The sequence below is a fragment of the Pseudoliparis swirei genome, chromosome 2 (assembly GCF_029220125.1).
Source record: "Pseudoliparis swirei isolate HS2019 ecotype Mariana Trench chromosome 2, NWPU_hadal_v1, whole genome shotgun sequence".
Taxonomy (NCBI): Eukaryota; Metazoa; Chordata; class Actinopteri; order Perciformes; family Liparidae; genus Pseudoliparis; species Pseudoliparis swirei.
In genome coordinates this window covers 13,660,198-13,682,680 of record NC_079389.1, presented here as the reverse complement: position 1 = coordinate 13,682,680, position 22,483 = coordinate 13,660,198, and the positions used below count along the sequence as shown (strand labels likewise).

The 22,483-nt window shown below is 42.0% G+C and overlaps 2 protein-coding genes across 2 annotated transcripts; both read left to right on the top strand.

Moving 5' to 3' along the window:
* Positions 1 to 1,132: 1,132 nt before the first annotated feature.
* On the top strand, positions 1,133 to 8,417 carry akap17a (A kinase (PRKA) anchor protein 17A). The gene is made up of 7 exons (XM_056437531.1): positions 1,133 to 1,223; positions 1,925 to 2,272; positions 2,617 to 2,835; positions 3,404 to 3,616; positions 4,554 to 4,702; positions 4,992 to 5,232; positions 6,167 to 8,417. Exons 2-7 carry the CDS (start codon positions 1,934 to 1,936, stop codon positions 7,052 to 7,054), a joined length of 2,049 nt encoding a protein of 682 aa, XP_056293506.1. The 5' UTR covers positions 1,133 to 1,223; positions 1,925 to 1,933; the 3' UTR covers positions 7,055 to 8,417.
* Positions 8,418 to 10,549: 2,132 nt separating this feature from the next.
* On the top strand, positions 10,550 to 22,483 carry asmt (acetylserotonin O-methyltransferase). Its single transcript, XM_056438150.1, has 8 exons — positions 10,550 to 10,712; positions 11,755 to 11,929; positions 12,031 to 12,160; positions 14,686 to 14,754; positions 18,015 to 18,133; positions 19,889 to 20,029; positions 21,334 to 21,456; positions 22,131 to 22,483. Exons 1-8 carry the CDS (start codon positions 10,611 to 10,613, stop codon positions 22,346 to 22,348), a joined length of 1,077 nt encoding a protein of 358 aa, XP_056294125.1. The 5' UTR covers positions 10,550 to 10,610; the 3' UTR covers positions 22,349 to 22,483.

Genomic DNA, 22,483 nt, shown 5'->3' with positions numbered 1-22,483 from the left:
TTGGTGTACTTCTATTGTTACAGCGCAAACTTCCCCGCAACATTAAGGACATGTTTAGTTATCTGATCCGAACTCTAAGTTCAAACTGGTGTAGTTTTAGTATTTTTATCAAATGCAAATTAACATTTAAACAAACAATTTAAACTACTAATGTAATTGTTTTTTTGTTTTACCATGTTTCAGAAATAAAGATTTAAACAAGGTTTACTGAAGTCATGGAAGGGATAAGCTTTTTCCTCGGCTGGTAGAGTCCTGCCTAGACGGCCTCTCTGTTAGATGGCTGCCGATTGGGACAGAGCAGAGAGGCTATCGGACTGCAGCTACTGACCTACATACAAAGTGATGGGAGTAATGCCTATTATGTAAATTCCTCTGCCATATTTTCAGAGAAACTGACGACTTATTCTGCCTGGGGCCTCTGCTGTCGGACTAATCCATGTCCAATATATCCCCATCTCTCACTCTCTCCACAAACAGTTGCCACAGTGATGATGACATTCATAAGCCCAACGTGTGAATAGCAGTGCAATATGGCCATCAGTTTAGTAACAAAATGTGCACTGTCTGCCGGGATGTGTTGCTGTCTTGTGAGATAACCACAACTACAGTGCCAATACAAAATTCTCATCCTATTTAGTGTATAACTGTACAACAGATTTATTTAGGATTTTAAACGATGAATTTCTGGGGGGGGGGGGGGAATGTAATGTCAAAGGGAAAACAGATTTCGATAAAGTAATCTAAATGAATTATAACTGTACCATAATAAATTACTTTGCATATTATGTGAATTTCCAGTCAAGAAACTTTTACTTATTTGTTAGTCTAAAAAACACTCCAAAACTAATTTGTCTCAAGGGGCTTTACAACTTGCATAACAATCCTGAGACACATGGTGTCGTATTATTTCAACCAATTGTTACCCATTGAATACACCAGATGATCTCCACATAACTTATTCACGTCGTATTCAGTCTAAACCCAAGTGGAAGCAGCAGAAAGACGCGGTTCTGTTCTCTTGCTGCACACATCGTCCACACGGGGGCGCTGTTCTGAAACCGCGCCGCCGTGGCGCTGCGACACGTTGTTTCTTTCTCAGGTCAAAGTTTACTGCATGCGGAAGACGCTCTCTGTCTTTCTCTATGGTTTGGTTTAGCTCTATAAATCAGTTGCGTTGCATTAAGTTTGTTGATTTTCTTACCTGGAGGTTAAACTGATGCCAGGTAGGTGGCGGTGAAATCTTCTGTGATATCCGATGGATTTGTATATAGGCTTAACGTCACGTGAAACGCACTCGGACGTTGTGTAAGAGTGAACGAGAGAAAGAGAGGTCTTTACGGAGCACTTCAAGCTAACGTTAACTAGCCTGCAGCTAACTTCATCTATCTTAGTGATACATTGTAATGATAACGACACACATGTTGGTTGTTTATGAACTAGCTAGAACAGTTTTCTCGTAGCGTTAGCTGTCTCGCTACTACAGCCGAGCTGATCAACGTGGTCTTTGGACTGTTACGTCAGCTAACGTCAGCCATTTGTTACGCGAGATATCATAACTAACGAGTTAACGTTAGCTAACATATTTTACAAGTGAGCATGCAACCAACAGTGTGTTGCCGCCCCGTTTTTATTCACTTGTAGCGTTAAATCGCGAATATCGCGTTGTTAGTAAAAGCTAACGTTACCTCAAGTAACGTAGCAACGGTAACGCTAATCCTGTTTAGCTAAACTGGCTAACCAACTAGTTTCTTAAAGCGTGGCAGTTTGATGAGACAGAGCGCCACAGATATGTGGCATTAACAAACCAATATTTGTGGTTGTTGTCGAAAGGCGAAAAAAAACAAATAGTTAACTCATTCCGTGTCATCGCAAGAGCGGCGAACATGTGCTAACCGTCTTCGTTGTCTCTTGGACCCTCCTGCAGCTTCCCCTCATGTCTGCCACAATGACCACCATTGTCCATGATACGACAGAGGCAGTGTGCTTCTCCTCCGAGCACAACCTGTACCTCAAGCCCATCGCCAAAATGACCATCAGTGTGGCTCTGCCGCAGCTCAAACTGCCCGGCAAGAGCATCTCAAACTGGGAAGTGATGGAGAGGATAAAGGCCATGGTCGCTCCAGAGCAGTTCTCAGCCCTGCGAATCTCAAAGAGCACGATGGACTTCATCCGGTTTGAGGGCGAGGTGGAAAACAAGACGGTGGTCAAGAGCCTGCTGTCACGTCTGGATGGGAAGAGCATCAAGCTGAGTGGATTTACTGATGTCCTGAAGGTAGGGCAGACGTTGGCTGTAGAACCCCCATGGTGAAACTTAGCTCAGCTCGTTTATAACAATTTCCTACCAGTCAAGAGTAAATATGGGAAACACCTCTTTGTATAGTGCTCTGCAATTACACTGTACCACAAACTACAACCTCCAAAATGACCATTATTTTTGAATCAACACCTCTCTGAAACTGTCGTCAGAAATGTTATTTAAAATGTATATAATATGTACATTATACATGTATATATTGCAGAGCTGTGGTATAGGAATGCTGCAGTTTCATCAACATGTACATAACATACTGGCAACTGAATATGCATATCACCCCTTCTCTCCCCCTCTTTCTTTAGGTTCGTGCGATAGAGAACAAAGTAGACTTCCCTACGCGTCACGACTGGGATTCCTTCTTCCGCGACGCCAAGGATATGAATGAGACTCTGCCAGGAGAGAGGCCCGACACCATCCACCTCGAGGGACTTCCTTGCCGCTGGTTCAGCCAGAAGGACAGCCCGTTTCCAGACCGGCCCTCTGAAGATGTCCTAATTGCGGTCTTTCAGACATTTGGCAAGGTGGGTCACGTTTTGGAAATTAAGACAGAATTCACATTACGTTACATGTTAGTTTGAAAAAGGTAGTGCCTCGCTGGCCTTTAAGACATAACTATTGCAATTTAATTGATTTTGTACAGCCCAAGATCACAAATAACACATTTGTCTCAGAGGGCTTTACAATCTGTACACAAACGACACAAGCAATGTGGCTTTTGCTGCAAATATAACATACTATGCAGGACATTTCTTTTAATTTATTACAGATACAGCTTTTATTACCGTATCCATCTACAATCTTTATAATTTGTTTTTTTAGAGCACCAATGCTTACTTATAGTGTGACATACTGAGTGGGGCTGGAAAGGATTTGCTGTGTGGATCTGCAGTCCCCCATGAAACTGGTCGATTCTGCATATATTGGATTTTGTAATATTTAACTTTCTTTCACTTAAACAATATAATTAAAAGAAGACACCAAAAGTCATGAATATCATATTGCCACATCATTGATCTTGGATATTAAGAGATTGAGCCATAACCACCGATGTATTTGATTTTTGTACTTATGCCACCTTTTTTATTATAGGTGCGAAATGTTGACATCCCCATGCTGGACCCATACCGGGAGGAGATGCTGGACAAGAACTTCAACACATTCAGTTTTGGGGGCCATCTGAACTTTGAGGCTTATGTCCAGTTCCAGGAGTACGGCGGCTTCACGAAGGCAATGGACACTCTGCGCAGCATGAAGCTGATGCTGAAGGGAGACGATGGAAAGGCAGTGGCCTGCAACATCAAGGTACTGCAGCTTCTCGTGGTCGTGCACTAGTCTTGTTAATGGTTATGGCAAGAACACAATAAGGAATGATTATTTCCTTTCTCACTTATAGGACTGAAACATTTAAAAATGTCTTTCTGGAATATGTGCATTTTGGCTTTAGTTGATATCCAATTTCTGAACTTCACCACCTGGTGTAAATAAGTATGCCGGATTTTAAATTATTTTATTTCCTAAATTAATTCAAACCTAGAGAAATCAATCAGTCCGAATTAACAGGAAACGTTTTTGGAAAACTCATTACGACGGGCATGTAAGAGATTTGCATACCTTTTTTTTAATTTACATTTGAGGCAACAAGTAAATTTGCAACTGCAGATTAGCAGATTTTTATAATTAGATTATGTTGTTCAGAGATGCAGCTTTAAGACCTTTTAGTGGAATGAGATTTAAAGCTGCTTCATCTCTATTTCCAAGGTGATCAGGGTAGGGGAGAGCCACAGGTCTCGTAATTGACCGAATAAAGCTTCAGTTTTAAATCTAAATTAGGTTAGCGGTACCAAAGAAGAAGAAACTTAAAGTTGATTGTCTCCTGAGATTACATAAGTAAACAAAGAGAAAGCATTTCACAATCTCACCAGCTCTTGCCTGAATTTAAAGGGCATCATCTACATAAAGTATTTTAAATGCAATGACCTTCAAAACCCCACCTGAATTTCAGTTTTAAACAAGATTCCTCAATGGAAGGAATGACCTGCCATGCGAGAAAAGCCTAAACCAATGAAGATGGTTTAGTCTTGTTTTACTGGACAAGCGGAAATTACCACCACAGCAGACAAGATAGTACAGATCCAGTAAAACATCATGAATGCTCAAACATTAATGATTTTTGAAAGAAATATTCTTCCATGAAATATTTTTTTGTGACCTGTATTTTGGTATATATGTGTTTCCTCAGGTGACCTTTGACACCAGCAAGCACTTGAGTGAGTTGGCTCTCAAGAGGAGAGGCCAGGAGCGGCTGAAGTTACAGGAGCTGGAGAGGCAGAGAGAGGAGCATAAACGACGGGAGAAGGAGGAGGAGGAGCGACGTAAGGAGGATGAGAGGTATGATGAAATGGAAAGCTGGCATCAAGAACATTAACAGCTTTATTTTTCTAAGTAGAGCAGTCACCCCAAATGCATGGTGCCGTAATACTGCATCATATTTTATGGTAAAGAGTTTTTTCAGTATAATATGAATGACAACAAAAGTACAGATTTTTGGTTAATTTAATTGAGCTCTTATGAGAAAAGCTACAATGCATTGCTACACAGCACCGTTTGAAAAGCAGTCCGAGCAGAAAGTTACCAGCAATAACGGATGATCACAAAGGAGAATGTACCTTTTGTTCAGGAGACAGAAGGAGCAGGTAGAAGAGGATAAGGAGAGGAGGAAGGAAGAGAGGATACGAAAGCGAGAGCAGAAGCTGCGGGAGAGGGAGGAGAGGAGAAACCTGAAGAAGGTGCGGCGACAGCAGGAAGAGGAGCAGAAGAAGCTGCAGATGAAGATCGCCATGGAGGAGAGGAGGCTGCTGTTGGCTCAGCGCAACTTGGAGTCGATTCGTCTCATTGCTGAGCTCCTGGCCAGGGCCAAGGTACACAGAGACACACGATACACCTCCCAATGGGGAGACATGCACATCCACGGGGGCGACTGGCTCAGGGTCGTCCTTCAATCAGAGGATCGGCAGTTCAACCCTCGGCTCCGCCCATGTCGACGTGTCCTTGGGCAAGACACTCAACCCCTAAATTGCTCCTGTAGCTGTGCCTACGGTGTGTGAGTGTGTGTGAGTGGGAGTTGCTGCTGATGTGCAGGTGGACCTTGAGTTCCTCCCATCAGTGTGTGAATGATGTCGTGTTAAAGCGCTTTTGAGTGGTTGGAAGACTAGAAAAGCGCCATGGGTCCATCTATCTGGGATGTAATTATACTTTTGATTCCAATACTGAGATTAACGTGTACAAATATGATACATTGAGCAGTAATAAGGCTCTGACCTGTTTTATAAATAAGCAAGTTGCAGCCTATTTCACTCAAGACACGTCAGACTGACTTGAGGCACATTGTTGTGGCCTCAAGAAATGTGTCATGCTTTAATTAGGTATAGTCTACGTTTGAGTAGTCGCATTATGCAACGTACAAACGTTTAAGAACAAATGCATCCTTTTTCTCGCATATACTACTTTTATAATTTTTCGTTAAATGTCAACACAGGTCTTTATGAAGTTACTGCTCTCAGCCAAGAATACACCTCTGTTTTTGTACAGTTCAAATGAGATCAAACGTAAGATTTGGTGGGCTTTCCTGGTACTGGGAGGTGGTTTTGCTATTTTGTGGACAGTTCAAAGCGAGCTGTTTCATAGAACCTTTTCGTTGTGTCCTCCGTTTAAAGTTTGATGACTCTGTCGTGTGGTTTCATATTGGTCTCGCTGAAGATTTTAATTTAGATTTCGCTGGCAATGGTGATTTTCTTTTCTCCAATTTAATTGTTTAACTTATCTGTACCTACATTTTCCCCTCCTGCTCTCCAGGACCTGAAGCAGCAGGAGCAAGAGAAACAGAGGGCTGAGCAGGAGGCGCAGGAGGAGCAGGAGCAGGCTCGACAAAAGGAGGAACTGGCTCATCTTCAGCAGCTTGAGGCCTGCCGACGCAAGCAGGAGGATGAGCTCCGGAGGGTGGAGGTGGAGAAGGAGCGAGCCCTGGAACTCCAGCGACGTGAGAAGGAGCTTCGCGAGAAACTGCTTTGCAACTTAATAAAGAAGAGCAGCGGCAAAGCCACACGACCTCCAGGCACACAGGACCAGGCTGTAGCGAGCGAGGAGCCGTCTGATCCGGGCGTCAATGACGTCATGCTGGGGGTCCTGGGCCGGATGTACGGAGTGAAGGCCATTGAGAGCGAGGAGAAGCCCGTGTCCAAATCCAGTGTGCATTCACAAGTTCTGGGGAAAAAACGAACACCAGAGGAGAGGCGAGTAAGGGAGGACGCCAAGAAAGACCGCGAGGGAAGGAGGAAAGAAGGGGTGAGGAGGGGCCACAGTCGGGAGAAAGCGAAGGACCGTACCCGCTCCCACAGAAAGAGGAGCTCCCACAGCCACGGGAGAAGGAGGCGCTCTCACAGCAACAGTCGGAGGAGCTCCAGCCAACGGAGGAGGAGCTCCAGTCATCATAGGAGGAGCCTCAGTCGCCGTGGCAGCAGGAGGCGCAGCCACAGCAATTCCAGCCGGAGCACAAGCTCCAGCCGGGACAGGAGCCGGAGCAGCAGCGGGAGGAGCTACAGCGGCGAGAGGAGCCGCAGGAGAAGCCACCGGAGGAATGACCGCGGCAGCTCGAGGGCCAGCCACAAGAGTCGAGAGAGGAGCAGTCACAGCCACTTCAGGTACAGGAGACGCAGTCGAGACAGGAGCCACTTCAGACGGTGATCACGATCAGCGCGTCGATTCATGGATTCCCCTTTTTCACCGAAAGTTCGATACGTTTCAGAAGAAGAATAGACACGTTGGCCCTTGTCAGTAATGTAACCGTGAAATTCAGGACGTTCCCCAGAATACGGCAGCATAAAACAAGAAATCGTGGATATGAATAAAAAAATCGCATATAAAAATAGAATCAACTCCACTGGAACAATCTGCGTCACTGTACTCTGTGTGTTGTGTACGGCGTGTGTCACTGCAGATGATTCTAGGGAGTTGCTTTTACCTCTTTTTTTTTCTTTCACAGTTCATACTCTGGTATTGAAGCTGCTGACACATTTTTCACATTTTCAATGTGTTTTATATTTATCAACTTAATGGCATAAAACAATGTGCTATTTGGTTTTTTTTATATTATACTTTGCGATGTGTTCAAAACATTGCATCAACATTTGCACTGACAACTAACTTGAATCACCTTTATTTGGGTATGTTGAGAACATTACCTGGCATAATTGTTTGAATTAAAGGCTAATATCATAAGCTCATTATATTTGTCGATTGACCCCCCAGTCTGACCCGACTGAGAGCCCAAAAGCCTGTTGATGGGCTTGATTGTCTGCAAGCAAGTTGTTTTTGCGCATGAATAACATCCTGACTCCAGAACAGCCGACAGTGTTGTGGACTGACATGTCGTCAGCAGGAAGTGTCACACACTATCAGACCTGAATTTTGAAGTGGAACAACGGCTGCTGTTCCACTTCAAATGAGACATTTCCACAGAAGCATTCTTCTGTATTTTGGCCGAATTCTGTGTCGACCGTCTGAAACGTTTCTTGGAATACTGCAGAACGGGGCGGCGCTGTGTTGCTGATGAACGGCTGAGAGAAACACTCCTCGGCCTGCACAACCAAGCAGCACCATTTTTAATGATCTTACCAAGACTGATTTTACTTAAGTTTAATTTGCAAATGACGTGAAGAAGTTTGTTCAAAAAGGAAATGTGATTCGTTGAGAGTCTTGTAAGTAACAAAAGACATCAAGCCGTGTTCTCCCTCTTCGCTTTTGAGTTCAACGTCAACTTTGAGACGTGTCCAAGTCTGGGTTAAAGTGTTATTATTGTTTTAGAAAAAAGCTTCTGCGATTCAAGTCAAACCAGCGCCGTGACAAGGAGGGACATGAGCATCGGCTGATCGCTGTGTTGTATTTCAGATCTGGGAAAGTCAATCGAGTACAATGGTTTTGTTGACACTGCTAATTTGATATTGTTACTTGTCATGGTAACGCCCACTTGTTCTCTGTATCGTATGCTCATGACCTCTGAGAACATGTCTTGCGTACACATTCAAATAAAAAGTCATTCTGAAAACTATTTTGAAACTCCAGCTGTTGTATCTGTGTGCGGTCCAGACACCGCTGGTTTAATAAACTACAGTGCATCCGGAAAGTATTCACAGCGCTTCACTTTTTCCACATTTTGTTATGTTACAGCCTTATTCCAAAATGGATTAAATTCATTTTTTTCCTCAACATTCTACACACAAAAACCCATAATGACAAAGTGAAAACTGATTTTTGCAAATCTGTTAAAAATAAAGAATGAAAACATAACGTACATAAGTATTCACAGCCTTTGCCATGCCACTCAAAATGTAGCTCAGGTGCATCCTGTTTCCACTGATCATCCTTGAGATGTTTGATTGGAGTCCACCTGTGCTAAATTCAGTTGATTGCACATGATTCAGAAAGGCACACACCTGTCTATATAAGGTATCACAGTTGACAGTGCATATCAGAGCATAAACCAAGCCATGAAGTTCAAGGAATTATCTATAGACCTCCGAGACACAATTGTATCGAGGCACAGATCTGGCGAAGGGTACAGAAAGATTTCTGCAGCATTGAAAGTCCCAATGAGCACAGTGGCCTCCATCATCCGGACATGGAAGAAGTTTGGAACCACCAGGACTCTTCCTAGAGTTGGCCGCCCAGCCAGACTGTGCGATCGGGGGAGGAGGGCCTTAGTCAGGGAGGTGACCAGGAACCCGATGGTCACTCTGACAGAGCTCCAGCGTTGTTCTATGAAGAGAGGAGAACCTTCCAGAAGGACAACCATCTCTGCAGCACTCCACAAATCAGGCCTGTTTGGTAGAGTGGCCAGACGGAAGCCACTCCTCAGTAAAAAGCACATGACAGCCCGCCTAGAGTTTGCAAAAAAGCACCTGAAGGACTCTCAGACCATGAGAAACTAAATTCTCTGGTCTGATGAAACAAAGATTGAACTCTTTGGCCTGAATGCCAAGCGTCATGTCTGGAGGAAACCAGGCACTGCTCATCACCTGGCCAATACCATCCCTACAGTGAAGCATGGTGGTGGCAGTGGTTAGCATCATGCTGTGGGGATGTTTTTCAGCGGGAGGAACTGGGAGACGAGTCAGGATTGAGGGAAAGATGAATGCAGCAATGTACAGAGACATCCTCGATGAAAACATGCTCCAAAGCGCTCTGGACCTCAGACTGGGGCGACGGTTCATCTTCCAACAGGACAACGACCCGAAGCACACAGCCGAGATAACAAAGGAGTGGCTTCGGGACGACTCTGTGAAGGTCCTGGAGTGGCCCAGCCAGAGCCCTGACTTGAACCCGATTGAACATCTCTGGAGAGATCTGAAAATGGCTGTGCACCGACGCTCCCCATCCAACCTGATGGAACTTGAGAGGTTCTGCAAAGAAGAATGGGAGAAACTGCCGAGAAATAGGTGTGCCACGCTTGTGGAATCATACCCAAGAAGACTTGAGGCTGTAATTGCTGCCAAAGGTGCTTCAACAAAGTATTGAGCAAAGGCTGTGAATACTTATGTACATGTGATGTTTTCATTCTTTATTTTTAATAAATGCAAGAATTTGCAAAAAACAGTTTTCACTTTGTCATTATGGGTTTTTGTGTGTAGAATGTTGAGCAAAATAATGACTTTAATCCATTTTGGAATAAGGCTGTAACAACAAAATGTGGAAAAAATTAAATGCTGTGAATACTTTCTGGATGCACTGTATGTAGACAAATAATTATTAGTCTGATTGGTGTGTGTAGTCTCCTAAAAGGCATGTGACATGGTCGTCTCTGTCATGAGGGCTGATGCTGCCACTAGTTCAACGTAAGTGCCATCAGGCCGCATGGAGATGAGAAGCGGAGCGCATCTTTCAGAATATACAGTTTTCCCATTAATTTGTGTAATCCAAAAGCATCAATCACATGTTTGGGGTCATGAAAACAGTCCTGATATGAGAATGCACTGAGTGGAAGTCTCCATCCAAGTGTGTATGATTATGAACAAGGCAGCAGTGTATTGCCAGAGAGTTGTTTCTTTGTCCCATGCAGACTGAGCCCCTGCTCTAATCTGGGTTATCTGGCCGTAATCACCTTAGCCCACTGCTCGCACCGCTGCTGCTGGGGGTGCGTTCTCTGTAGCTCTAGTAGACGTAGTCTAGAGACGCATGAAGAGCCTTCGCGAGCAGAACAAACTGTCGGGGAAGCTTGGAGGAGCTCTACGTCCGAACTGTGGCCATGGCTGAGCGCCAAGAGATGGGTTCATCGGAAGGGACACCTGCTGCTGACACTTACCCCAGGAAAATACTGGAGTATATGGAAGGATTCCTCATCTCCAAGGTAACGTACTCATGAAGTACAGACAAACTCACCTTCATGGGTCCCGTACATCCTTTACTCAGTTTAAAATTCTAGTTTGGAGTCTCCTTCCTTAACTTGGGGGTTGATAGCAGTCCAATATATTTATGCTATAATAATATAGTTTCTTTAAAGCTAAAAAGGCGACGGGGTGAGTGGTTAGCAGGTCCGTCTTTGAACCAGTAGATTGGCAGTTCAATGCCTGACCTAGTCGATGTGTCCTTGAGCAAGACACTTCACCCTAAATTGATCCCTGTAGCCGTGTCTACGGTGTATACATGTAACATGTAAGTAGCTTTGGGAAAAAAACGTCAGCTTAATGTAAATTAATTAGATGATGAAACAATTAGTCAATAAACAGAAAATATATTGTTAAAGTGTTAAAAACTTTATTCATTCTTAGGTTTTTCATGCAGAAATACCAAGCTCCACCTTTTGGATTGTGAGATTTGCTGCGTAATTTCTTTGGGATTTAGACTGCTGGTTAGAAGATGCATCCTTGGGCTCTCGTCTAGAATGCTGCCATTGGCATCTTGTAGGATCAGGCAATTAATTGAGAAATAACAAATTGTATACAAATTAAATTAGTCATTAAATAGTGCCATAAATCTCAATTGAAAAATACACACGGTGCTAATTTTCTTTTTCCATTATTTTGGTGGCCATGTCACCAATGCAGGTCACTTTGCTACACTTTTGATAAACTATTATCCACAGTGTAGATAATTGCTGTGCAGAATGATAGTGAAGACATTACTGATAAATACATCAATGAAATATGACAGCCACATTCTATAGGTCCAGCCATCTTGACAGTTTGATCGTGTGCAGCTCTTTCTGTTGGAATAATCATAATATATGATAATAGCGCTGTCTGATGAGTGCAATCAGCCCTTAGCGTGACTCCAATTTTATTGGAGGAGATTATTTCATTCTGTGGATTGAGCACCGGAGTCTATTCTACTTCAGTACATGAATGAACTGCACTCGATCCTACTCTGCCTCCTCTCTCGCTCTGACCCAGACGGTGTTCTCCGCCTGTGAGCTGGGTGTGTTTGATGTGCTGCTGGCTTCAGAGCGTCCACTGTCTGCAGAGGAGGTCAGTCAGGCGGTCGGGGCCAGCCTGGATGGCACTCAGAGGCTGCTGGCTGCCTGCACCGGCCTGCAGCTCCTCAACACACACCAGGATGATGGACATGGTCAGCACACACACCTGCAGTGATTCATTTACAGTCGCCTCCTCCTCTGTCCTTCTGTCTCTCATCCTCTCATCCTCCACCTCTCCCACCACTTGTTTCAGTGTGTTACAGTAACACAGAGCAGGCCAGCGTCTACCTGACCCGCTCCAGTCCTCTGTCCCTTTACCAGTCCATCCAGTACAGCTCCAGAACCATCTACCTCTGCTGGCACTACCTGACTGACGCTGTCAGGTCAGTACACTGAGCAGGTCCTTGAGCTTGGTTTTTTTGCGATTAAAGATAAGCAATAAAATGTCAGAAAATATATTGAAGAAATGTGAGAGGCTGAAACCAGCTATTTTCTTGAAATAATTTTCTTATTTAATTTAATTCATTTAATTAAATGTATCAAACCATATTTAAATGTGTCATCTCTCAGCAGGGCTTGAATCGTTCTTTGAGTGCTGTAACTGGAAAAATATAACTGTTATTGGATCAATATCACTGTAAAGTAATACAAATTAATAAAGTTATGAAAAATAATGAAAGAAAGAAAATTAAAACGTAATTAAAAGTACAAAAGTAATAAAAAAGTAAAAAGTAATGAAAAAGTACAAATGTAATAAAAAGTACAAAAGTAATAAAAAGTACAAAAGTAATGAAAAAGTACAAAAGTAATGAAAAAGTACAAAAGTAATAAAAAGTACAAAAGTAATAAGAAAAGTACAAAAGTAATACAAAGTACAAAAGTAATGAAAAACTACAAAAGTAATAAAAAGTACAAAGTAATGAAAAAGTAATAAAAAGTTTTTAAAAAGTAAAGAAAAGTTTTAACATTTAAAAAGTACTAAAAAGTCATCACAAATGTAAAGTTATAAAAAATTATTTAAAAGTACTAAAAAGTTATTAAAAAGTTTAAAAGTTATGAAAAATTATTAAAAAGTAAAAAAGTACTAAAAAGTTATAATTTCTTAAAAAAGTTATTAAAAAGTTGTAAAAAATTAAAAAGTGTTAAAAAGTTAAAAAGTAATTACAAAGTTGAAAAAAGTTAAAAATTAATTACAAAAGTTAAAACAATTATAAACAATTTAAAAAGTAATAAAGTAATACAAAGAAGGGAACTAAGTTATACAGTAGCGAAGTTCATTCTTAACTAATATGAAAAACAAATACAGCTAATAACCAAGTAATTTAGTTGGTATGAGTCTGCATTAATCTTCAGTCAGGAGCAGCCCCACCCATCTAACCTAAAAACTAACCTCCATATAAAAAAGTTAAAAAGTAGTAAAAAAGTATGAAAAGTTAAAAAAAGTTTTAAAAAGTTAAAAAGTTATAAAAAATGTTAAAAAGTTAAAAAGTAATAACAAATGTAAAACCATTCACACCTATAGGCAATTTAGAGATCAATTAACCCGAGCAAGTCTATGGACTGTGGGAGGGAGGTGGAGAGGGAACCCACGCTGCCAAGGGGAGAACGTGCAAAGTCCTCACAGAAAGGACCACCCCGACTGGGAATTGAACCGTCAGCCCTCTTGCTGTGAGGTGACAGTGCTAGCCACTACACTACCTTGCAGCCCCACCCATGTATCCTAAAAAACTAACCTCCATATAAAAAAGTTAAAAAGTAGTAAAAAAGTATGAAAGGTTATAAAAAAGGAGCGTAAAAACACATAAAACTAAAACGGGGACAGTTAAATAACTATAAGAGCTATCAAAAGAATGTAGCTGAATGTATGCTGATATTATAAGCTTTTAAAGTTGAACAAGTTTAAGCGGATTTGAAGATTTCCACCATTGGATCCCAATCATTTTTTATTACATAAAAATATTTATCATTTAAAAATTTGAAAAGATAAAAAATATTTGAAAATATACAGTAATAGCTGAAGGTTATCTGAACACTAAAAAAATTAAATTGCTGAATTTGCTAAAAATATGAAGATACTCTAAGCTTTTTAAAGTTGAAGATTTTCTCCATAGGAACTGATGAATTAAAAATAACAAAAGTATTTAAATATACAGAAATTTGAAACATTTGAAATATGAAAAGTCATTCCCCTCTATTCCTGAAGAAGCTGAATTTTTAAATATTTGAATAGTTCAAATAGCTGAATATATGAAGGACTAGAAGAGGGACGAAAAAGGTACGGAAGAAATAGAATAATAAGTTGATAGAAAGAAGACAAGAACAAAAGTTGGACTGCTGAAGCATTCCAACTAAATAGTGCACAAAGGATGGTATACATCTAAATGAGCAAGCCGAGAACAGTATATCACACACAGGAGGGCAGTGAGGAGCTGTGGGAACGGCAGGTTGGATTCGTAGCCGAAGGATTTGGATTCCAGTCGTACTTTTTTGTTTGAACAGTGTCTCAAGATGGATTTTAGTCTCATTGTAAAGTCTGAGGAAGGAAAGCCAGCAGCTCTTGAATAGCGTGACTGGATTTACTGTGACTGTAGAGTCCATCTGTGAGGAACACTGAAAACAGATAAAAGTGAAGATTACATAGTAAGGATAAAGGCACCTTCATGAAAAAGTATTATTTTGCGTGCGACTGCAACAGAAACATGAGAATTTACCTAAAATAGACCGAACATGACAGTGAATGCAACACATTTCATCTACGTCAGCTGTGATGATGCTAAAGCAGATTTTAAGCAGTGAGGCGGTCAATACCTAGATCCCACACTGTGTACACTCACGTTGTAATATGTGTGTCAGAAATCCTCAAATGATCATGTCTAATATGAATATTTCTGCCTTTGGATTGTACCAGAGAGGGAAGAAACCAGTATGAAAAGGCTTTTGGAGTCAGCTCCAACGACCTGTTTCAAGCTCTCTACAGGTAATTCTGCTCACTTACATTCCGCCTCTGTCTCTCCATCGTTAGCCTATCTGTCACTCTCTTCTCTCTTCCACCATGAAAAAAATAAGTCTAAGGCCAGAGATCTGTGATGGATAGAGGGCTAGGGGGAGGGGGAAGTGTGTGTGTGTGTGTGTGAGGGCAGTGATGTGAGGAAGCCCGGAGCAGAGAGAATATATCTGCCATTGTCCTAAAGGTCCTGCTTGTTTCTGGCTTGTAGTGCAGTTTTAACGCTTCACTGATCTGCTGGTCAGCAGTTTTCAGGGGTCACATGCTCAAAGTTTCACACTTTGTTCACAAAGAGGTTTCGATAGGCCGGCCTGAGGCTCAGCGCTTCATCACACTGCCGGTCCCAAAGCAACAGAGGACAACACGCTAAAACATCCTCCCTTGTTGTCGTCATCACGGCACGATTTGCACAGCCATTGCACTTTGAAGGTTGATCTGCTGCACGAATGAATGATGAGGCGGATCTTAAAATGCAGATTGCCATTATTATTTTACATATGGACCATAAAATGAAATGTAGCAACAGACACATTTGTAGATGTATGAATGAAGAAGTTACACACACCACTTCAGCAGAAGTAGAAAGTACAAATTTGATATCATTTTGCATGTGAATGCATTTTGCTTTTTTGGGCATTTTTACATCTTGACACAATTCATGTTGTGTATGTTGCTCGTTGCATACATTTAATTACTTCTGTATTTGCCATTTTTGTTCTCGTATCCTTCTAAAAAAGCAGCTGATGATCTCACAAAAACTGCCTCATAAAAAAAAAAGTAAAAGATGCATTAAAAATTAGAATATTCAACGAACGAACCGCTCATACATAATGCAATACAACCTCGTGCAGATGAATTTTCAATTCAGCTTTAATTGATTGAAAATGAAAATATCCCGCTAGAAAAATGTCAACACCTGCGCACAATTGATTTAATGGGGAGTAGCAGTTGTTTTGTCCCGGCTGATTTCCCCTGTGAATACTGTGGAGACATCAGCGAGGGGAAACAACTGAAGTCATTTGCTGCGTTCTCGCAGCCTGCAGCAGAAGCAAGAAGATTCAAAGCTGGCAGGATGACTCAGACTCCTTTTACTCATTTCACCAGCAGTGAACTGCACCCGAATCATTTACAACCAAGTCCCGTCCTCACCTTGAATTCCTAATTCCAAGAGTGCAGAAAGGATTTAGAGGAAAGAGAATGTAGATTTTGAGATTTAAAAAAATATATATGCAAGCTATTGCATTGGAAGAAGTTTTACAGATGAGTTTTTTTTATCCAACGTAGGTAGACTAATGCAGGGGTATCATTTCAACCTTCACAGATGAACATAATCCTTATGCTTTTCATTTTTCATGTCATTACCTTCGCATTGAAAATGCCGGAAGGTTATGTTTTGATCGCCGTGTATTTATTTATTTATTTATTTGTATGCGTGTTATTCGCAAAACTCAAAAAGTATTGAACCGAATCGCATGAAATTTGGTGGGATGATTGTTTATTATCCGGGGACCAGTTGATTCGATTTTGGGATCGATCGGGTCAAAGGTCAAGGTCAAAGGTCATGAACAGGTCAAAATCTTTCGCAGAACTCAAAAAGTATTGAACCGAATCGCATGAAATTTGGTGGGATGATTGTTTATTATCCGGGGACCAGTTGATTAGATTTTGGGATCGATCGGGTCAAAGGTCAAGGTCAAAGGTCATGAACAGGTCAAAATCTTTCGCAGAACTCAAAAAGTATTGAACCGAATCGCATGAAATTTTGTGGGATGATTGTTTATTATCCGGGGACCAGTTGATTAGATTTTGGGATCGATCGGGTCAAAGGTCAAGGTCAAAGGTCATGAACAGGTCAAATCTTCTTGAATCGCATGGAATTTGGTGGGATGATTGGTTATTATCCGGGGACCATTTGATTAGATTTTGGGATCAATCGGGTCAAAGGTCAAGATCAAGGTCATGGAAAGATCAAAATCTTTTTTTTACCTTAGCACAATACATTTTTGTCCAATTGGCATGCAACTAATGCCAAAATGTTCATAATTCAATGCCCAATCTTGTGATATGCGAAGGTATGCGCTCTACCGAGTGCCCGTTCTAGTTTGTAACATGTTTCTGTAACTGGACAGAAAGGACACATGGAGAGCACCAGTTTTCAAAAACATTGTCACATTTATTTTCGGCAAATAAAGAAAAAACAAGATCTATTTTTCTGGAAGTGTCTCACAGCACAATGGGACAATATCGTCCTGCAACGACAAATTAAAATAATTAAACTTGAAATGATATACATTTTCGGTAGAGGTGAAAGCAAAGTCAAAGTGGCCCATACTTTAAAGAATCCCCGTCAGTCTTTTCTTGTATTACTGTTGATGATAATGAGGAAGCTAAAGCATGGAGACAGCTGGAGAACACACAGCAGAGGCAGCCATGAGCCATCAGACTTGACAGAGACCTGCAGTGGAGGAGTATGTCGATGCAGAGAGCAGACAGATCACAAACTACGCCGATGTTATAACGATGATAAGGACAGAGATAACCAGGCCGAGCATATTTTACTCAATATTATTGGAGATAGCATGTGATCGCGTGATTGTAAATGCACTCGATCAGGGACTAAAAGAGCTGAAGATGTTTTCGTTGGGAGGCGTTCAATAACTTGTCCTCAAATGAAAGCTGACAGTCTGCTGTTTGGCCTCACAGTCATTTCATCTTTTCACATCCGATGTAGTCAGAGTCTGAGGCCGCAACAATGAGTCACTTTCAAAGTTCTTCTTGAGGTCACTGTGTCATCTGAAGTTGCCTCATGTGTTAGATGGTGTTACAGAACAGAGGATTATCAGTCTGTATATGTGTTCGGTGTGTGTGTGTGTATATGTATGTGTGTGTGTGTGTGTTTACTGGGTGATGGGGTGGAGACTCCTCAGAGCAGCAGCAGTCACCACAGGCTCTTCTATTCTGCCGCACCCCGTCTCTCACTCACACACACACACGCACACACACTGTCGCCATGGGGAGAAACATTATAGATGAGGAGAGGCAATGTGTGTGTGCTTAACTGTTTATTGTGGACTTAGACTAGAGTAAGTATAACCTTAGGTGACAGCTTACAGAAAATGATAAAGGAAGTTTGGCCTCGAAACACCAAGACTTAAATGAAAAAGATCTTGTACTGACAGACTGTTTTGTCTCTTTCTCTCACTCTTTATGTGTGTGTGTGTGTGTGTGTGTAGGTCTGATGAGGAGATGGTGAAGTTCATGCAGTTAATGAACTCTATTTGGAACATCTGTGGTAAAGACGTAGTTACGGCCTTTGACCTTTCGCCTTTCAACAGCATCTGCGACCTTGGAGGTAAATCTGTATCTGTGTGTGTGTGTATTTATTCATTCCCCATATCTAATTTACATAAGGTTGAGGGTTCATAGTCATTAACATTTAAAATAGTTGCCGTCATGTGTTACTAAAAGGCAGCTGGCTAAGCCGCACACATATTAATACAGTACGTTATGTGTACACACAATCAACGGTGACCTTTATTCATCCCCCCTCGAGCCTCTTTGAGTTAATGACTCTTTGTAAACCAGTCAACTTTCGCCACATACACACAACTCAGAGTCACCTCTATCTGGAGTTTCCCTTCTCCTGTCAGAGTGGCATTGTTTTAACAACAAATACAGTGTAACAACGTTGGGTTTTCTATGGTTTTCTTTTACATGTAAAGTGTTCCAAAAGGCACAGTGAGTGGATAAACTTCACAACACCACGGTGCAAACACAAAACCAGTGTTCACCGGGTACTTTAATCTGGTGAGATCAAGTAAAGAAGGATCCAAAATAAAAGAACAAAAGTAAAAATTAACGTTCTGTTCTGTCACAGGACTGTTCATCTATTGCCAAAAACGTCATGATTTGAATAATAGAGGAACAGCTTTTGTCTGAGAGATATTTCATTGTGAACAGAGAGCTAAACGATGCCTCCACTCCTCCACTCCTCCACTCCTCCACTCCTCCATCGGCCCAAAACAGTAATGATGGATAACAATGGATCAGATAGCAATAATGAGGTTTTTAAGACCAAATGTTCAGTCTGTGGCTCTGTTGTCCACGAGACTACAGGCTATACGGTGATCATCACATTTAAATGATCCAGCACATTACCCATGAAAGCCCAGAATCCCCCCCCCCCCCATGGTAAATTCGATTAAAGGTTGAGAATGCAAGTCGACAACCAGACAGAATCTATTTGAGTTCAACAAAATTGGAAGAAAGGCCACAAAAAACACTTATAAAAGCCAAGTTGTACAAGCAATTTTTTACATGCACAAGTGAGTCTCCGATTTTTCTGTTTGAATTATTACAAAACTGCAACATTTGGACAAAGAAATGTTAAGCAAGCGATGAGTTACCAACACCATCTGACAGCCACGACTGGCCGCCCTGTGTGTGACACCTCAGCTGACCACACAGGGGAGCTGTGTAGCCACTATATGAGCAGACACACACACACACACACACGCACACACACAGGGCAGTCCTCCTGTCTTTCCTCTCCTTTGAGAGGTGTGTGTGTTCATGTTTATGCATTAAGGTGCAGCACCAACAGGAGTGTGTGCATGTGGACAGCAGCAGTGTAAAGGAGTGGCTGCGGTGTCCCATTAGGACTTTGAGTCTCACGCAGCATCTCAGGAACGCCTTGAGAAAGTACCTCAAGGCGTTCCTAAGATACCACGTTCCCGAGAATGGGATGGAAAGACGATAACATAATAGCCACGGGCGTGTGGAGGCATAGCAACAAGGAATTTCAAATGCATTCAAATGTAAAGTTTTATAAACGAAAGCATGTGAAATCAGGTTAAGCTAGAGCAGAACGAATAATTCTGCTTCATTGGCATGAATGTTAGATGAACCATGTTCCCTCAACCTCCGCATACTCTGAATACAAATCATGCAAATAGATATTCGGTACATTCCTGAAAGCATGGAGAGTGACTGTGTGCTGTGTGTGTACTTGTGTGCACGGTGTGTGTGAGTGATTGATGCACTACCTTGTTAATGAAGGTTGTGTGTATTCGTTCAACTAAATTGAACTCTCTCTTTCTCTCTCTAGGCTGCAGTGGAGCATTAGCCAAGCAGTGTACATCAGCCTACCCACAATGCACTGTGACGATCTTCGACCTCCCCAATGTGGTGCATATGTCGAAGAAACATTTTGTCACTGGGGCCGACGAGAGGATAAGCTTCCGGGAAGGTAACGCTGATGCAAATGGTCGGACTCCCTTGACATTCATAATCATACACAGACAGTTCAAGTGCGATGCTTTGAACACACACACACACACACACACACACACACACACACACACACACACACACACACACACAGAGGTCATCCCATTGAAGATTCTGGCATCCCTCTTTTCGATGCCCCTGGCCTTCAGGATCACAGATACGAACAAAGACAATGTGCTACTTGGCATAACGTCACGTAAAAATTGCAGATTTCTTATTTACACAAAGTGTACGAATGTGTTAAACGACAATAGCAATTCCAACACAATAACAGTAATTTAGCGATGGGTAAAGGACCTCTTTTATAAAGGTGCTATTGGATATTTCTTAAGACTTAAGAAGGAATAAGAGCTGAAGAAGAAGTGCAGATCCAAGGAGTGACATTTGAATCCCAGCTGACTCCAGTGAATACTTTGAGATATGGTTTTGGCGTGGTGACAGTCTGCCTGCCACCATCAGTCTTGTTTTCTTCTAAAAGCAAAGAGAAAAGACGGAAGACATCTTTTGAAGATATATTTTCTTTCAAGTGAAGTCAAGTTGGTGTTTCTTCATATTTCACATTGCGGCAGTGTGAGAAAATACTTGTTAGCGTTTCAGTGTTGTGTGTGTGCAGCATCCAGTTGATATACAATCAAGTGCTCGGAAAATAAAAGCAGGAAAAGACGTTGATGTTGAAACCGTCACCCGTGTGCTTCCATGCTCCCGCTGAACGCTATTGGACTGAAAGTATTGTGTCAATTTATATCTGACGCTGTATTGTGTTGGCTCTCTAACAAAGCAGCTGATTTCAAATAGAAAGTTCAGAAAAGCCTGCGATCTTGAAATCCCAGAGCCACAATGGTGTCGAACACAACAGGAGCTGCAACATGGACGACACCAAAACTGAAATGTACTGATTTTGTGTCACAATGTTGTATTTTAGGAGCGTAGACTTCTGCCCTTCATATTAGCTTAAAACATTGCATTTACACAATTATAATGGGCAGCGAGTCATGTAATTGAATGAGAGACAAGCATACACTTTCATGTTATTACGGTGTGTCCGTTGCAAGGTTATAAGCTTTTAAATAATATGATTACAACAGACATTACCCATTCATTATATGTAAGTATGTAACCATTAACGGAATCAGTCTTGTCACGTGAAGGCTTGTCAACAGAATTAATAATTATGGGAAATAATTCGCGTGAATTCAGGAATTCGGTGCATTTGTAAAAAGTGCACATGAATGAATGTATGTGTGTGTGTGTGTGTGTGTTTAGGGGACTTCTTTAAAGACCCCCTGCCAGAGGCTGACCTCTACATCCTCGCCAGAATCCTCCACGACTGGACAGACCAGCGCTGCATAGAGCTCCTCAGCAGCGTCTACAAAGCCTGCAAACCAGGTCTGTGTGTATGTGTGTGTGTGTGTGTTTGTTTGTTTGTGTGTGTGTTTTTGTGTGTGTGTATTTGAGAGTGAGAGGGATGAGCACTTTTTTCCCTCTTGAAATGAGATGGCAGATTGTATCCCACAATGCAGCTGATCCCAGAGAAATCTGTCCTTGTGACTTTGATCAAAGACAGACGCACACACGCACACACACACACACACACACACACACACACACACACACACACACACACACACACACACACACACACAAGCAGCTGGCGTTATCAGGAGGCAGACAACCCTTTCATGTCTTTTCATAATAATGTCCATCTGTGTGTGCGTACACAAGAGGAGGGAAGCATACACTGGACAGACAACCTGGCGTATGAGGGAGTTTCTCACATAGTAGATATTTTCAACTGCAGAGTCAAGTTTTTAGTCGTAGTAGAATCGCATGTGTGCTAATAACATCGATGATGTCTCTGTTCCAGACATTATGGCAATGCAATGCAGCAATTAGCTGTTATTAGTTCGAACTGTGCTCATCAAGTCAAGATGTCAGCTTGGTCAATTCGGCCGAACAGTAATGCCGTCGCTTAGCTTTGTCAGATCGGTCAGTGAGAAGAGAAAAACGAAGAGGAACGATCAGACTTACACACAACGCTGCTCCTTTGGTCTGTTCTGCAGGAGGCGCTGTGTTGCTCGTGGAGGCGTTGCTCCACGAGGACGGCTCTGGCCCGGTGACAGTGCAGCTCTACTCCCTGAACATGCTGGTGCAGACGGAGGGCAGAGAGAGGACAGCTGCTCAGTACGCTGCCCTGCTGGATGCCGCCGGCTTCACCGGCACCCAGCACCGCCTTACTGGGAAGATCTACGACGCTGTGCTGGGACGCAAAGAGACATGAGGCCGTCAGATAAGGCCGCTCGTGTGCCAGGACTGAAAATTACAACTGTACTATTTTTGGTCATTCTTTTTGAATGTCACCTTAAGTTTCTTCAAATAAAAAAAAAGTTTCTCACGCTGTATGACAAATACCATA

Excerpts from the sequence above, each read along its gene's own strand:
- akap17a (XM_056437531.1), top strand. The coding sequence starts at position 1,934 with ATGTCTGCCACAATGACCACCATTGTCCATGATACGACAGAGGCAGTG. Across the intron at positions 2,836-3,403 it reads TCTTTCAGACATTTGGCAAG|GTGCGAAATGTTGACATCCC; the intron begins GTGGGTCACGTT and ends TTTTTATTATAG. Across the intron at positions 5,233-6,166 it reads AGCTCCTGGCCAGGGCCAAG|GACCTGAAGCAGCAGGAGCA; the intron begins GTACACAGAGAC and ends CCTGCTCTCCAG.
- asmt (XM_056438150.1), top strand. The coding sequence starts at position 10,611 with ATGGCTGAGCGCCAAGAGATGGGTTCATCGGAAGGGACACCTGCTGCT. Across the intron at positions 12,161-14,685 it reads TACCTGACTGACGCTGTCAG|AGAGGGAAGAAACCAGTATG; the intron begins GTCAGTACACTG and ends GGATTGTACCAG. Across the intron at positions 18,134-19,888 it reads CAGCATCTGCGACCTTGGAG|GCTGCAGTGGAGCATTAGCC; the intron begins GTAAATCTGTAT and ends TTCTCTCTCTAG.